At 39.3% G+C, this 18,030-nt stretch overlaps 1 protein-coding gene across 8 annotated transcripts in view; it reads left to right on the forward strand.

Moving 5' to 3' along the window:
• The window catches only part of gphnb (gephyrin b), a 137,382-nt gene that overhangs the window by 110,862 nt on the left and 8,490 nt on the right, over window positions 1–18,030 (forward strand). For 6 of the 8 annotated variants that reach the window (XM_036147293.1, XM_036147294.1, XM_036147295.1 and 3 more), the window contains 8 exons: window positions 1,738–1,794; window positions 7,237–7,279; window positions 10,388–10,525; window positions 13,509–13,601; window positions 14,005–14,060; window positions 16,017–16,136; window positions 16,671–16,729; window positions 17,015–17,168. In XM_036147293.1, the coding sequence (XP_036003186.1) occupies window positions 1,738–1,794; window positions 7,237–7,279; window positions 10,388–10,525; window positions 13,509–13,601; window positions 14,005–14,060; window positions 16,017–16,136; window positions 16,671–16,729; window positions 17,015–17,168 (720 nt within the window). The remainder of the gene's footprint in view (window positions 1–1,737; window positions 1,795–7,236; window positions 7,280–10,387; window positions 10,526–13,508; window positions 13,602–14,004; window positions 14,061–16,016; window positions 16,137–16,670; window positions 16,730–17,014; window positions 17,169–18,030) is intronic. The other 2 variants (XM_036147297.1, XM_012869092.3) reach the window with 1 other exon arrangement.

Consider the following 18,030-nt stretch of genomic DNA (forward strand, 5'->3'; position numbering starts at 1 on the left):
CAGGGATGCCAATGATCTGCAAAGTCTCTGTGCAAATCTGCATGTCAGGAAAATTCCTGTTGGTTTGTAATCAGGCAACCAGATGGTAGAAAGATTTGGACCCCGGTGTGAAATCCTGAAATATTATGGACACTCTCTGGAGGGACTGCATGTAAAAATACTAGTATTTGTTGTTGTTGCTTAAACAAAACACTCGTTTCCACGTGAAAATGACCTAGATGCTTATTAGTTTATTATAAACTAGTATTAGGGAACCAGAGGAAGAACAGTGACAGTGTGTCTTTTGTACCCATTTGTGATGATAAAAATACCATGTTTAAGCCACAGAAAATGCAGATAGTAATAAAATAGAAAGAACAGTGTGACTTGAGATTAGATTTTCTATTATATCCACAATAATGGTACAAAGGATCTCATTTGGGGCAACAACTGGAGTATGTACTCTGATGAGAGATTATACCTCTTTAATTATTTACCCATATATTGCTTTCTATTCATTTGACATTAATGCACCAAATCAATATAAAATAGATATTGTCTGAGCAAGAACAATGAACTCCACACAAAAAGCACCAATTACATCTAATTCAAGTACTCCCAGTGTGAAAGTTGATGTGAGGCATTATTTCTATCGCCGTTGACAAAGCCCGCGGTAAATATTCTCCAATCCCCTAGGGTGAGAATAGTTGTTCAGTACACTGCTGTTTCTGCTGAGTAATTTTTGCACTATGTCTCCTAAGTGTGGTGGCAGGCTTCTTCTCATGCAAAGAATCTCTGGCTTTTCAGTGCACGTCGAAACAGACAACCGCCGTACTTCAGAACTGACTTGCCGGCCATTCAGGGGGGGTTAATAAGACAGAGAACATGTGTCAAACCAACCTGATATCCGTAAGGTTCAAGGAACAATAGCCATAAAATATACCTATATTTGTCTGATCTGATGCATGATTTATTGCACTTTTTTTCTCAAAATTGTAGGTTAAATAGAAGGAAGACAATGTAAGTTATTGCACACTAAAAGCTGAGACAATGGCATGGGTTAATCAGCTTAAAAGTCTTATAAATAGTAATAAGAATAACAACTATGTAAGCCTAGAAAACAGTCTAAACCTTAAGGTTCTTCATACATATAAACATAAATAAACAGTATTGGATTTCCGCCCAGGAGCAAGGCCTACCTAAATACACAATTAGCATTTTTATAAACTGATGTTGTTATATTTACAGTTAACTGACAGCGTTAGTCGGCTTGAAAGCATTCTCTTCACTTGGGTCAATGGGCCGACATGGAAAAAAAAAAATCCCCGGAGTGCAATCATCATTTTCTAGGTTGAATTTATTCTGACAAAGATTAGACGTGGAGACCAGAAAGTAATTTACACTGAACAGCTTTTCAGACTTGAATGAAGCAAACGGGAATAATCAAAAAACAGCACAGATATAACTTAAAGGGTCCAGACTTATTAAAATCCAAAAAAAAATTCTGCAAGCTTTTACTGATTGCCACTGGAGAGTCTTCAATGAGGCCTCGTAAAAGCTCCCGATTTCTTTTTGTATCCCTCTCTCTCTTTCTCAGCCCTCTCTTTGCTGCTGCTGCCAGGGTTGCTTGTCGTGGTGGATACCTGTCTGTGTGTCTGTGCCGCCCGTCTGTCTGTTTGCCGTGTCTGACTCTTGCTGTTGTGGTTGCTGGGACAGATGCACTGATGCCTGTGATTCAATGCTTTATCTCCACTATAGCTCCAGTGTAGGTTGGAGGGGCTTAAAGATGATCGCAGGAGGACCTTCAGCTCTCGAGTAACTATCCCGCCCCCCCTCCCCTCCCCTCTCCTCCCTTCCCTCCCTCCCTTGCCCTTCCCTCACCCTCCACACAGGAGCGGTGTAAATCAAATGCCCTGCTCTTTCCCCTTTTCCCCCTCCTCCCCTTCTTCTCGCTTGCCTAGCTGTTTCTCTGGCTCTCTCTCTCTCTCTCACCTCTCTCCCTTTCTTCCTCGTCTGTTTCTTGTTCTTGGCGTGTCCTTCGTTCACTCCCGCCACTCTTTGTCTCGTTACTCCTCTGCTCACTCTATCAGGGCTCCTACCCTCTATATGTCTCTCGTTGTCTCTCTTCATCTCTCTCTTTCTCTCTCCCCCCCCCCCCCCCCATCTGCCTGGCTATCTCTGGTTCTGTCTCTCCGGTTAACGTGGTCTGCTTTCAGTAGTTCTGTCTGGTGTGCTGGATGTCTGTTAAGTAGTTGCCATTGAGACCGCTTTGTTGGTCTTTACCGTTTTTGTTTGGTTTTTGTTTCCTTTTCTTCTCTCTGCTATGTCTCAGCTCCGTACTTTAGTGAAGTCTGTCCTGTTTTTTTGTTGTTTTTTTTTTGTTTCCGGGCTGTGGGATCACATCATGCGGATCGCCATCGTTCCTCACCTCCCTTGCCTATCAACTCACCTTACCTGTCTTTTTCACTCTCCCTCCCCACCACCTTAATCGCCACCCTCTCACCTTGGCTGTTTGGTGCCCACTGGTGTTGCAGTATCAGCTTAGGCCACAAGGGAGGGGAGGAGACAGCAAGGGGTGGGCAGGTGATTAGAGAGAGACCTTCACCTTCACCATGGGTGTTTCGGTTCTCCATACATTACACGCCACCCACACCCAGCTTGTTTTTTTTTGTTTTTTTTTCTTTGTTTGTTTTTTTTTTAATGACGAAAGGTCACAGAAGCCATTGAGATGGAAGTGAGGACTTGGAGAGTGAAGGGCATGTTAGGGCATTACGGATAATGACTGCAAGCTAGTCAGTTTCAGCTGACACCGCTGAATATTAAAGTTAGATGCGCAGTACGACACAGCCGTAGTGCAAAAATGTTTACTCTTTAACCTGGCCAGTATTAAGGTGTATGAGCAATAATCACAAAATATGTGGATATTGGAGCTTAATTAAGAACATCCAGTCATTGTTCTGCCTGTATCACCCCCCCACCCCCCCTTAGCAATTGCTGAGCTTCCCAAAAGCATAAGAAAACATTGTATATAAAGAATTGTGTTGCAACATGCTACCAATGCACTGCATTATGAAAATTTCTTTTCAGAATCCTTCCAGTGCTTAAGATTTTTAAATTATGCTTCAGAATCTTACCAATGCAGTGTGTGTTTAAAATTGTGCTGAAAGAACTTACAAATTATACATAATTATTTTACTGAATTAAAAAAAATGCGGCGCATTGATAAGATCCTGTTTTTAAATTGTGCTGCAGGAAATTAATGATCTGTTGTATTGTGATAATTATGCTGCAGTATCACCTTTAAAAACAATGTGTTGCAAGATCTTACCAATGCATCACTTTTTTAGTTATCGTTATACATAATTATTACACATGATTTAAAATCTTGGGTGCATTGATAAGATCCTGAAATCTTTTTTAAAACAATACCTCAAAATTCTACCAATGAACCAAATATAGAAATTACACAGCAATTCACTACATTATTATAAAATGCTGTTGCAGGATCTTACCAATGCACTGCTTCTTGACACAATTATTTGTGGAGCAGGAGAATTTGCCATATTGGCATCCATGAATCAATACATTCACTTTGCTGTGGATTTATATTCATGACTTTTTCTTATTTGCTGCTGTGAGCTTCCTTTTTGCATTTAAGTACAGATTTCACTACTGCTGCAAAATCTGAGCTGTTTGACACTGACCACGGCGCGGGTTACGGTCCTGATCCAGTGCAGCTTCTCCGCAAACCCAAACTCACAGCGCTCCTAGGGAAACAGCGGACAGCTGCGGCTGCGGAAAAACGGCTCTCTGGAGAACAAAAAGTGGTCCTTTCTGTGGCTGTCTCTCATAAATGATTCAAAAACAGCTATAGTTTTCGTTTATTTGGAAAAACTCGTTATACTTGTGCATTAATGTCCTGTTTTATCCTCCAGCCACCCCACTGTTTCCTTGTGTTTCTATTTTGCCATTTTGTTTACACTAGTCAAATTAGTCTAAGTTAGTGGGTGGATTTTATTCGGAAATTCACCTGTACTCTCTCCTGTCCAGCGCCAGACTTTTCCTGTTTAGCTCTTAAAGTTCAGGAGCTTGATCCGGGGGTGGTGCGGCTATACAAAGAACCCAAATCATTAAAATCAGTGTGTAGCCTCACATCAGCCAAGGGGCAAGTCCGGTTACCGAGACCATACGGTGCTGCAAAACTTCCACAAGGAAGTTTGGCTGGAAGTCGCAGCGGCCTCCAGATCAAGCTGCCAAATTTCACGAGCCAAACAGGAAAAGTCAGGCGTTAGTCAGGAGGAAATTCCGGTGAATCTCAGAATAAAATCATCCCACCAATTTACGCTAACTTGACCATTGTGAACAACACGCGAGGAAACAGAGGAGCTATTGGAAAGTGAAATAGGATAATTACGCACACAAATAATGAGTTTTTGCCCTAGTAAACCAAAATCATGGCTGTTTTTTTAATAATTTGCGAAGGATAGCAACAGAGAGGATCGTGTGACTTTCTGTTCTTGTCGTGCGGTTTTCACAGCCGGAGCTGCAGCTAGCCGCTGTTTCCCTGGGAGCAGTGTGAGTGAGGGTTTGCACAAAAAAACACACTGGATCAGGACAGTGGGCTGAATCTCCACCGTAGTCAGTGGGAGCCCGGCGTTACAGAAAAACTTACTCTTTCAATACAGAAACTGTGAAATCAAGAGCTTTGTCCAAATTTCACACCCCATCGTAACAATGAGAAACATTTCAGTGTATTTGTTCAATAGTTTTTTTGGCAGGCTTTGAACACAGTTTTGTTCTCGTGATTTAATTACAGAAGTTCCGTTTTAAAGCATTTTTGATAAATGCTGGCCAATAACCCTCTATACAAAATAAATGCATACAATAAGATGATAATATGCTTTAGAACATTTGTTAGATTAGACATTACCACTGGTGCGGAAGTTTTTTTAAGCAGTATTAAAATGAAAAACAGAGAAATGTTGGCGCAAAAGGGAAAGAAAACATTTGCCTTCTTTTAATTAAATGCTATATTTCCAAAATCTGTATTTTACAATTCTCAGTCATTAGACAATTTTTGGTCAGAGTGGAAATATAGGTGTGAGCAAGGTGTTCAGCAGCCCTGACTGAGTTACACCAATTCTGCCTGATGAATTGTGAGAAGCTTTTAGAAGGACACCCAGAATGTTGCATAAAGTCATGCATGTAAAAGCCAATTCTGCCAAATACTAGGAAAAGGAAAGCAAACTTGTCGCTGTGATGAAAGGTGAAGTAAAATATTCTCAGTCATTATTCTGTCTTTAAGTAAACACACATCGTTTTGGTAATCCTAGTTGTGCTTAAACAAGACACTTTTAGTCTGATTTAATGTCAAATTGCTAGGAAAACAAGGTGTTGTCCCTTTTTATGCAGTGTAATTAAATTACTAATCTTCAACTGTAATGATTGTCTATAATAAATATATTTGAAGCAGGGGTGTCCAAAGTGTGGCCCGGGGGCCATTCGTGGCCTCTGGGTTGATTGTGTGCGGCCCCCAACTGCAACTCAAGAATGGTTTGGCCCACTAGAACAGGTGGATGCAGGCAGAGACCTTTTATTTCTAATTAGGGCAAAATTAAAATCTTCTTGCAATTGAAAGTGTTAGGTACAACAGAACATATTTTAATATCCACAACTTTCACATCCTCTTTAATTTCATAGTAAATAGGACCACATCTATCCAATGACTTCAACTCAAATGCAGACTTTGGTGCATTAAAAAGTGCTTTTAATTTAATTTATTATAATTGGCAAAATACAGCAAATATTTTCAAAGAAAGAGCGACCTCTTGTCCTTATTGCTGAGTATAGACATTTTTTTTTGTTTATATATTATAATATTTGTAATATTTTTATTCTATGTTTTTCAATGTAGCCAAAAATAATTTGCAAACTGCATGACCATATTTTAATGAGGTAAATGTGCAAAACCCCTTTTTCAAATACTGGATCTACATTTTATTGACACGTTTAATTTACATGTTTGTTTATTTGAAATAGTGCATACTCATTCTCCCATGCTTCTTTTTTATGAAAATTTCTGGCCCTGTATTACTTTTAACTCAATAATTTTGGCCCACTTGACAAAAAGTTTGGACACCCCCCGGTCGAGAGTTAGCACGGGATATTTGAAAAGCGATTAAAACAAGTTTTTAGAGTAAAACTAAATGCATCAGCAGAGAAATGGAACTTGGATCCACCTGTTGCATTTTTGGCACCCATAATAGATTTAGGATCTTGCACGCACATACTTATTTAGCTGCCATATGTGAACTTTCCACTACTTGTCACTACATCCTCCCCACTTCAACAGGAAGAAACCTTCAATTTAATCGCATTTGAGAGCAATCATCAGCCAAATAAGGGTTCTTATCTGGTAAATGGTTGCAAAAATGTGCCTTGATTGTAGTTTGTGGTAGATAAGACAGCTACTTCTACAGCTCAAAGAAATTTCTTTAATTGTGGTTTATATCAAGAAAAATAAGTTGCAAACACTAGTCAAATAACCTAGATTAGCTTATAACTTCACTAGCATTGTGTTACAGACAGTAATTTGTGTATTTTGCCTTGTCTCAGGTTTTGGGAAACTCAGCTAATCTTTAACCAACTCCGTTCTCCTCCCCACCTCGCCCTAGAGTTACGAGAAGGTCTCACGCAGCATCCGAGATTCCCAGAAGAATCTTTGCATCCAGCGCCACATCCGAACAGCCGATCAATACTCAGCACTGCATTTTCACCGCATTCGATGTCAAACTCAGTCAAGCACAGTTCGAACATCTTCTATCACATGATTTATTTATTTTTTATTCCTTTTTTTTTTTTTGTGATGTGATTATCGTCACTCTGTATGTCGTTGCATTTGTCCGTACAGTCTCTTGCTCACTTGAATGACAGCGTTGACATGTGAGCACATTTCTCCGTGTGATTATCGCCCGTTGCCGTAGTTTAAGTGTCAAAAAAAAAAAACGTAGAGCAGGAGATGCAGCCATCTCCCCTAAGCTGAACAAAGAGCACAGTGTTGTGTGACACAGCTTTTGCTAGTGCTTCTGAATGTTGTACGACCAGCTTGTCATCTCGGCCGTTTTTTTTTTTTGTTTTTTTTTGTTAAAAAAGAGCAGTGTGGTTCGTCTCAAATGACATCATTTCAAAAATTATCATCTTTGTTGTCTTTTTTTTCCCCCCTCTCTCCTTTTTGCCTATGTCTGTATCCATCTACAGGTGCAGTCACGGTGCAGCAGCAAAGAAAATATCCTAAGATCAAGTGAGTTCTGACTACTTTCTTCTGCTGTCTGTTCTGCCGAGCACATAAATAGATTTAATAGCGCGTTTTCCTGCGCCTGCCTGCTGTCTTGTGTTTTTGCATCCATGTGTGTGCCAGCAGTTGTTAAGCTTCATGTTAAGCTTTAAGAATATGCCGCGGAAGCGTAAGTGTATGTTTAAAGGAACGGAAATTAGGTCAAGGGAAATCAAAGCGTGGCGGCTATTCTTCGCTGGGAGGCAGAGAGGCAGAGGGGGTGAGAGAGGTAGGAAGCGATAAAGACAGAGGGAAAGAAAGCAGATTACCCATTAGTTACACATAGCTTTGTTCCTTTTTACCTTTCAAGTTATTAGAGAGGTATTATTAGATCATTGCAGCTGCTATCGAGCACTTGAATCATCCAGCTGTGCTCCGCAGCTTGCGCAAACAAACATGTCAGTGCGTCTTGCCAATCTCTGCTCATGCAAAGCGCGCTCTTGCGCGGATACACCTGCATTCAGAGGAGAAAATAAATCGTGTTAATCCGATCCTACTGTGTTAGTGTGAAAACTGTTGCGTTTGGTTATCCAATTTTGTATTTTAGGCTGCAAAAATAATGTTGTTGTTGTTGTTGTTTTTTTATGCACAAATCGTTCAAAAATCAAGCCTTTACTGCAACAGCTGCATACCCAAGTTGTGCGAGTCAACAAAAATGTGTTTTAATAAATCTTTAGAGAAATTTAAAGATACAATGTTTGCCTGCAGAGACCTTGAGCGATCCTGTTCCTGGCATTGATTCCTCTTCTCTTGGGACACAATCCCAACAGAGTGCTGTCAGCTTCCAAACACTGTTCAGTCTCTAAATAAAGACTTAAATGTAAAAAAATAAATAAATAAAAAATAAAAAAAGTTAAGCCAACTGTCTTTGAAAGAACATCTTGTGGTATACCAATGCACTGCTTTCGCTTTGCGTCCCTTCTGTCCAAATTCTGTCATTTAAATTTTTCTGAAGTTGCTTAATTTAACTAAAACCATATTACTCAACAAACCAGTATTTTTCTGTTCTGTTTTATTTGAGTGACTGCATATAGTTAAAAGTAATGCTCTGCTTTTTTCAGTAGAAACAGTAAACAACATCAGACACATTTTACCTCCAACTAAGCAGGAAATATTTAGAAATCATGTGGGAAAACTACCTCTCTCTGTTCAACAATATTGCCAAAAAAAAACCACTGCTGTTCCCCCCTTTGGCAATTTAAACAAGCTGAAAGGAAACAGCTCTCCACTCTACAACCTGCTGCCTAGACAATCAGCTTAAACTGCATTTATCATTACTTCTACAACTTTTCTCTCGGTCATGTTTAGGTTTGTGGCTAATGATGAATGTTACAGTTCTCGTGTCTGAAGTTAAGAAACCAGAAAGAAAATAAAGTGAGCAGAAGAACACGGCTAAAAGCTGGTGTTATGATGTCACGAACAGCACCGGAAACTTGCCTAAGAAAATGGTAGCAAAGTGTCCTGCTAGAATGTGATTTCATAAACTAAAGATTTAGGTGTCGATTGGAAAAGGTGGAGGAAGTTTCACCGCCGTAACTTGGACATCTAACAAACCGGCAGCTTACCCCGGGGTTTAAAAGCCTTTTGTGCCGAGCCTATTTTGTCAGTAATTCACCGCGGTGGAGAATGAAAGCTTATGACAAAACATGTAATTAGAAAAACTTTTATCTGGATAGACATTGTCATTTCTGCTCTGGTTCTGACCGGCACTGCTTCTGTCAAGCACACAGTTCGCGGCACTCACTTATATACCATCAGAATATATCAGTAATGATATGTAATATCAGTGAGCTGAGTAATCAGTCTATTGAGGAATGGATGTCCAGATTTTCTCCATGTTTTACTTGTGAAGGTTTAACTGTGCTACAGTAATGTAGCTATGAATTTTTTCTGATGATACCATCTGCAACTCTACAAGTGGGTCTACAGTTTTCATACATAAATATATTGTTTGGCCCTAAAAATAGCTCAGACACAAAAGAAAAACTGCCACAACTAATTATTACTGGCAAAATCCTGCAGGTGGGATGTTTGGATAAACATTAACAATAAAAATAAGCAATAAACAGCAATTCATTTATTTAAGAAAGAGATCTGTGATTTGCACTTTTCTCTTACAGATGAAGCACCATTAATGATATATTGTATTGTTGCTGCTTTAGAGTTGCAACTACGGCTGGACAACTAATCACATGTGCAATATAATCGCAATTTCCAAATCGCAGAGCTCTGCTAATTTTTATCTATGTAACAATTAATGGAAAAAAACCTGTCCTTTAGGTGTCAGTAATATGTTTAAAGTGGATTTGCCCCCACATGGAAGGGAAGAGAGTTGCAGAAGTGAGATAATCTAATTTTATGACTTGTTTTGGAGTTTAAATAATCATAGTTTTTATTTAACCAGGAACTTTCAGGAATCTCACCATAGCATTATGTAACGGTCAAATTGTTTAATACATAGACTTGTTTGTTAGTTGCACTTTATGTTCAACAAGGATTGATGTCCATTTCAACAAGCTATTCTCTTGAATAATAATATTCTGATTAGTTAAAAACAGTTAAATTTCTTGTTTTAAATGGTCCTCGTTTACGAACATCTTTTTCTACAGGCCATTTTTGTTGCTTGAGATTAACGCAGAGAAAAATCTAAATTAAGTCGCAATCGCAACTATGGTTGAAATGTATCACAGTTTTGATTTTTGGCCAAATCGTACAGCCCTACTTTGCAAGGCTCCTTAAGCTCTAGTTGTAGAGCAGGTAATTAACTTAATATATAAGTACAATGGAAGTGAGGACTGAGGTTAATCCATGTTTCATATATGACATTTATATGATTTCTGGCTCTGACATATTATATTAGTCCTTAATACCAGCAGCACCATTAGTTAGGCACTATGCCAGCTCTCCACACAAACAGCTGTTTGCTCAAAAGCTAAGCTACCTTCATTACTTCTAGACTGGCTGAAGTCCTCACAGATATCATTTGCTGAGTTTTGATGGTTTTGTGTAAAATATTTAGATTTTTTTTGCCAACTTTTATGACGGTGATGTCTATAACCTTTATCTTCTCCACAGGTCACAGTGCAGTGGACATTACAAAGGTGGCCCGAAGGCACCGCATGTCTCCCTTCCCCCTCACCTCCATGGACAAGGCCTTCATCACTGTGCTGGAGATGACCGCCGTCCTGGGCACTGAGATCATCAACTACAGAGGTGAGGAGGAGAATGTTCCTGAACCAGGTCAAAATGTGTGCTCTTGTCCATGCAGCATCTTAGCTCCCCTCTCTCTTTTACATCAGCTTACGTCAGTCCCTTAAGGATGCTGGGACGCTAAAGACGTCTCAGTGTGTGGACACCTCACTGAATCAGCTGTCTCTGCATGCAGGAATTATGTCAGTCTCCCTGACACAAATTTTCTTGGCCGCATGGACATGCACGTAACAAACAAACCTTACCTAAAAATAGTTGCGAGCAGAAATGTCGGTGCTATGAACTTCAGTGGGGACACAGTGAGTCTGACGGCTTCGTCTGCCAATACATTAAAAGTGTTTTTGATGTCTGCGATGGAAAAACACTTTTAAAAAAAAATGCTTTAGCTTTTTTTTTTTGTTAGCTCTAATTGTGTTTGTGCAGACAATTAAAACAATGTTAAATAGAAATAAATGTCAAAAGCATTTTTCATTGATTACTGTCTGACAAATCCAATAATTTAAGAAAAAAACAACAGACAAATCCTGATGTCTCTTAATAAGAGTAACAACTGGTTTTATTACTTGTGGAGTTCAAAATGCAAAAAGAGAGTGTTGGAAATCGTTTTTTTTTAATCTTTGCTAATTTTGGTCAAAAGGGAAAATTCTTAGTTTAGTTACGTATTTTTATAAAACTGGGTATTTGTCTTAAACATACAGCGCTCTCCACAGTCATCGCCACCCCTGGAAAAGGACTTTACGGTAAATTGTTTATGGAGTTGTGCAGTTTTATGCAATTATCTTCCACTTTGGGGAATTTCTCGCATCCCTTACCACCCTCGTCCCTGTACAATGGTGGGAAAATAAACATTCTTGTTCAGCTTTTGTATTCCTTAGCTTCATTTTTTTTAAATCAGTACTTTGTCCTTGGATATTGGCATGTTTAGTCAAGGAGCTTTGTTTCATGTCGCCATTTTCAGGTTTACAAAGATCAACAGACCTCTCTCGCTTGAATTGCATGCTCTCCTGTCTTTCCGACCTTGAAGAGGTGCGAATGGAAATCGCTGTCTCTGTGCTGTCGTATTTATACACCACAGGAGCTGAAAAATCACTGATTGCTAATCAAAAACATCCTAAAACACCCTGATAGTTAAGCACAAATTTAAATCTTTCTAAAAGTATTCCTTAAGATGGCATTTTTTTTGTTTGTTTGCCTGTATGAAAATTCTTTACCAAGACTGGGCCTAATAAGAATACAGCTTTGTAGGAAAATATAGTTTTAAGTGAAATATATTTTCAGCATTAATTTGTAGTTTTGAATGTTCGTGTGTTTTACTTAACACGCCAGCCCATTTGCAATCTTGCACAACTATACGTGCATTTAGCCACACAGGGTCATGTAATCCCTGCGGCAGAACAGGCCAAGCCATGGTGAAGGGTGACATCGAGCCAAGCTGAAGGCCAAAGGGCAGAACACAGGGTCCAAGTTTAAAAAACAATGCAGGGAGGAGAACCTCTGGCAGTAATGACCTCAGCACACACGACTTCAATGATGAGCAAAAAAAATGTTAAGAATATGTTTCCTTTCATGACGAAGGGGGGGGGGGTTACAAATCCTCGGTTACAGGATTTGCATTGCTGGAGCTGAGAACAGGACAGCACAGAGGTGGCATCGGGAAGATGAAATATTTATAGAGACAGCAGCTGGAGAAGCTCCTCTACTGAATATAGAGCAGCCTGAGTGTATGTAATGTGTCCTTTTACACTGCAAAAAATTATCTAAAAATAAGTTAAATGTTCTTAAAATGAGTGTATCTGTCCTTGATTTGAACAGGTAAATAAGATTATCTGCCAATGGAATGAGTATTTTGACCCCTAAATAGGATAATTAGATATCCTGCACTTGAAATAAGATGATGGAGATGAATTGCTCCTATTTTAAGTGCAAAAATCTTGTTCCATTGGCAAATAATTTTATTTACCTGCTCAAATCAAGGACAGATATACTCATTTTAAGAACATTTTACTTATTTCTAGTTCCGTTTTTGCAGTGTATTGTTTATTGATGTCAGTATATACTGTATTTCTTTTATTTATTTATTTGCTTTGTTGTCTGCCGTACAAAATTGAGAAATTGCATTCTCTATTTCCAACTTGTTGCTTTATGCTTTAATATAGCCCGAATAGACATGCAAGCTGGACATGCAAACAAATGTTTGGTTTTTTTTGTGTGGGGGGGGACATTTATCAAACATTTTATCAAACTGCTGCAGCACCACGTCACCTCCGTTCTATTTTTAACCTCGGCTCAGCCTCAGCATATGTTTCCAACAGGCTGTTTAAGTGGCAGCTTGGATGAAACTGTGAGGAGAAGAAAAAAAAAAAAAACAGAATTTCTCGGATGAAGTGCTGCTAAAAGCTTGGACAGAACCTTGCCGGCCCTCATCTGCAGCTGAGCTGGATCATTTACAACACCTTGTTATAGCGGGTGTTTAGTATCTGCAGCAACGTGGGTGTCTTTGCCTGTGCGTGATTAACTTTTTTTTTTCCTGCCTTTATATCAAAGCCCAGATCTTCATATTAAACACCCACATAATCACAGAGTTAAAGCTTAAAGAAGGGCTATATTTATCCGCAGCAGCAGTATTTTAGGTGGATTTTTTTTTAACTCCACCCACTCCTGTGATTTTCATTCCTGCTTTTCTTTCTTTTTTTTCATTGAGTTGTTGTTTTGTTTGAGAGTCTCTGGCTTCTTTTATTAAACTTTGTACGTAAAATAAAAAAATAAAAAACAGAAATACTGCAAGAAAACCGAAGTGCAAGACACGTCTGCTCACACCTTTAGGACACACGTCTCTCTGTATCTTCATCCAAATCGGATGCGCCATCTCCCCCCACTCTGCATCTGCTTCTCTGCAGCTGTCCCTCTCTTCCCCTCCTTCCCACATCCTCCACTCAACCCGCTTTCTCCTCCTCACCTCTCGTCTATGTTCTCCTCTTCTCCGCAGATGGGATGGGTCGAGTCCTGGCTCAGGACGTTTATGCCAAAGACAACCTTCCACCCTTTCCTGCTTCAGTAAAGGATGGCTATGCTGTGAGAGGTAGGGGACCATCGATTCCTGAAAGTCGTCTGGAATACTTTCCGCCATCATATAAAGTGTATCTAATGAGAAATTAAATATAGATGTTCTTCACAAGAAGGTCCATCCATTCGACTCTGATCAGCTGACTCACACACACCTAAATGCATTTAAAAGGGCTTGCATTAAACGCTTCGATTTTTACGTTGTTTTTTTTTTTTTTTTACTTTTAACATACATATGTGATATTGTATTTGTCAGTTTTTGGAAACGACAAATGATGAAAAAACAAAATGTTTTTCTTTCTTGACGCCGTATATGTACCTAGCAGTCGATCTCAGTGACTAAACCATTGGACAGCCTCCTGGATAATCACCAGTAATTTCATCCCCTTGCATTTATTTAAATCTTTCTCTCTCCTCAGCGGCTGACGGCCCAGGTGATCGCTTCATCATCGGAGAGTCACAAGCCGGAGAGCAGGTCTGTCATGCCTTGACAACAGCATCCTCGCATTCTGCTTTTAGAAATAAAGCTTTTGACTTCTGTCTCGTGCCTCTCGCCTTTGCTGTCATTGCACATCAGTATTTTTTTTAAAAATTTTTTTGCATAAGCAGTGCTTGAGAGCGTCTCCGCTCCAAATGAGGGCCAAACTGTAAACACACCTAAACGTCAGAGATTAACACAAAGAAAATGCCCGCTACCTCCCGTGCTGCCAGAAATGCTAGATTTATTTCTGAAAAGCTTTCTTTAAATCCTACCTGGTATGATTTAATCAGACAGCAAAGCACTTAAGCCCTTTTTTTTTTCACAAGAAACGTAACATTAACAACGTTGTCAGTTTATGAAAGGAGTCACTTGCAGTTTTTCATACTTTCCTGTTGACCTCTCATAGTTTTATTCAAACATTCTTGTGAAAGTGACAAAAAGAGCTGATTAAAGGAGTCACTGAGCGCCTGACTAATTTGGCACAGCCTAACTTGTTCTTGGTCTTTTACTTCCCTCCAATGAATCCATCTTCAGCCACTGTGCTAGATGTCAGGTTAAATGCAGCCCCTCTAAACTTTGCTGCTACCTCCAAAATCATAGCTTTTCTGCACAATTTTCTTGTTTTTCCACTATAAAACTAATTTCAAGCATAAATACAGGGACAATTATTACATGAAAGGGGCCCTGGGTAAGTAAACCCTTGCTTCTGGAGCCTCAGTACCTGGAACATTTCCCACACTTTGGAATAAATTCTACTTTTTTATGATGTGACTTATTAAAAGCATCAACAGCTAAAAAAAAATGATCGGATATGTATTGACTGAAATAGTCACTGTCATAAATTTAAAGGCATCAAATGCTGTTCTCATAAATAATGTAAAAGTTTCAAAAATCTTGAATTATGCTTTAAAGCAAGGGCCACCAAAATTTATTTTATTCTGATACTCTTCTTGTTTAATCACACTTGCATTTGTATAGATTTAAAAATTACAATATGTATGACAAAGCATGAAAAACTTATTTATTTTATATAAATTTAAGGTGAACTCTGATTCTTCTAGTTCAATGGTCAGTACTGGTAGCCCTTTATGTGACACAACACCAATAAGGTAGCTCTTACATTGAAAGAGGTCAGTGACCCCTGCTTTAAACAATATATAAGTACAGAATGATCTATTTAATTTCTACTAGTGTATGTATTTTAGACTTTAAATAAAGAAACTCCATTTAAAAAAAAAAAAACACCAAAACAACTTTTTCATGTGGCATTGAATCATTAGATTTGACAGGAACCACCCGTTGAGTACCAGCGGGCTTTTCTTACAGTACTTACCCTGGGCAGGGCACACCACAGCAGGGTACCCATTCTCATTACCTGGAGACGACACTCTTTTGTCCGGGGTCAGTGACGGATAACATTCCTGTCTTTATTTTATGTTATATTGCCTTGTGGCAGTCATAAGTGAAATATATCCAGATCACCACACAGTGGTGGAAGAGGGTGAACAGATGAGGAATGTTGAAACGATATATTGAAAGTGATACAGACAGTGTCCACCCTGCTTATTGGCCCCCATGGTAAAGATTAGCAAAAAAATCCTCATATTATATGAAATGACCGAAGAAGCCGCTTTTTGCTCTAAGTGTCTAAGAGTATCAAAGATACTTTTGACACTAGGAGTGTCATAGTAGGTTTGACCCCATTAGGGACACATTTACTTGCTGTCTGAATAATAGAGGGGACAGATTGTGTAAAATGGGTTTTCACCAGCTCTTGTCCAGATTAACCAGATATTGTTTCATCCCAGAGGTTTGTACTCTCCGAGTGCCATACTCTGAAGGCCAGAGAAGAAAGCTGTTGAGCAAAAACTTGGCCACCTTCAGAAGAAAAAGTGTATTTCCTGGTTTATCCATATTGTACTTTTATTTACCCCTTCTGTGTATGTAAAGCCTACCCACACAGTGATGCCTGGCCAGGTGATGAGGGTGACGACAGGGGCCCCTATCCCCTGCGGAGCAGATGCTGTCGTCCAGGTGGAAGACACCGAGCTCCTCCGCGAGTCTGAAGACGTAAGCGTGGCATTTCACCCTGAATAAAATCAAAGGGAAATGGCAGAAAAAATTAGTAACTGATCAGTCCTAACTAATTGTTTGAAATGTTGCTTATCCTAGAGATGATTCTGGTTTTGCAAAGTCAATTAAGTACACGTTTGACCCCTTTTTATATATTGCAGATTTTATGCAATATATTTTCTCAATATGGGGCGACTCTAATGCAAGAAAAGCATTTAAAATGTTCCGTGTTGTGCTTTGCGAATAGCGTTAAAGGTCTTTTGCATGGCCATACTTTCTCTCAAAGGTTACATTGTGTACAGCACAAAGGGTGCCGGCTCTCCATTAACCGGACACGCAAATAAACAAAAATTTGGGCATAACTGACAGGTAATTTTTTCGGAGTGCTTGTGTCACCCTCTAATAGAAAGGGGACATGGGCAGAGAGCCATGTTGCCCATTTCTCAAACTACCTCTACAGGCGGTGATGGTTGAAAAGGGGATTGCATCAATTCAGTGTCATTGTTTTCTGATATGCCATTTGTTATGTAGGGTACAGAGGAGCTGGAGGTCCGAATTTTAGTACAAGCCCGTCCAGGACAGGACATCAGGTTGGTTCAAATGGGAATAAATGTTAAATTCTCGTTGTATTTTACTGTAATTGATGCCTTTTGGGTTGTAGAGGAAAGCAACACAGAAAAATCTTTCTGAATCAATCCCATCTAAATTCCTCTTGATATTCCTACCTTGTTACTTTACATCCATTAAATCTAATTATGGCCGGAGGCCAAAGGAATGCTTAAAATGCATGACATGTCTCTCTCTACCAGAATGTAAGAACAGCAGCAATTCAGGGATTTTGCTGCTTTTTTAAAACAGTGTTTGTATCTCCACAGGCCTATCGGTCATGACATCAAGCGTGGGGAGTGTGTGCTGGCAAAGGGCACCCATATGGGCCCCTCTGAAATCGGACTGCTGGCCACTGTTGGGGTCACGGAGGTGGAGGTCCAGAAATTCCCTGTTGTAGCCGTCATGTCCACAGGAAATGAGGTATAGCCTCTAAAAATCAGTGTTTGGTTTGACTAGGTTTCATGCACCGTACAACCTTCACTGAAAATAACATTCTGGGTATAAATTAGCAGGTATAAAACGACCGTGTTGAATTTTTCACGCAAATGGATTTTCGTATTGCCTTTACCAGCTTTCCCATGAGATTATCTGATAGCAAAGAGGATTAAGTAGAGCTCAGATTTAATGTTATTCTGGAGCACTCACAAAATGATTCTAATTTTACAACCCACATTTTGGGTATGTTCTTGAATTTTAATGTTTCAATACAATCCTGGCATGTACGATTGATACACGCGATGCATAAAAAGGCACACGGCTCGTTTTTCTCACTGTTCAGCAGTAAATCAGATGAAACCTTTTCTGTTTTGGGTCAGTTAAGATGTCTAAAATGAGTTCTGTTTGCTTAATCATTTTATTTCTTTATTTAAATTCAAATATTCACACCTACAATATTACTTTGCCTTTAAATAATTTGGGAAACCAGAAGTAATGGTACTATGTCTTAGCATTAGCATTTGAGTTAAGAGAATCAAGGAGTCTTATTTAGCCGTGGTTACAAGATAAAACACCATGGTAATGTCCAGCCAACTGTACAGGAAGGAGATAGGGTTCTGTATCCCAGAGATGAATGGAGTTTGTTGTGGACATCGTATCAACCTCGAAACAAAAGCAAAAGACTTTATGAAAATGCTGGCTGGTGCTGGTCATTATCCATAGTAAAATAAGTCATGTGCCAAAGTGGCCTAAAAGAGGAATCTATTACTCCAAAAGGAGACCTAACTTTCCAAATAAACTGAGGGACAAAAAATGTTCATTTGAGGACGTGCGGCATCTGATTAAA

This window comes from Fundulus heteroclitus, chromosome 15, assembly GCF_011125445.2.
Source record: "Fundulus heteroclitus isolate FHET01 chromosome 15, MU-UCD_Fhet_4.1, whole genome shotgun sequence".
NCBI lineage: Eukaryota > Metazoa > Chordata > Actinopteri > Cyprinodontiformes > Fundulidae > Fundulus > Fundulus heteroclitus.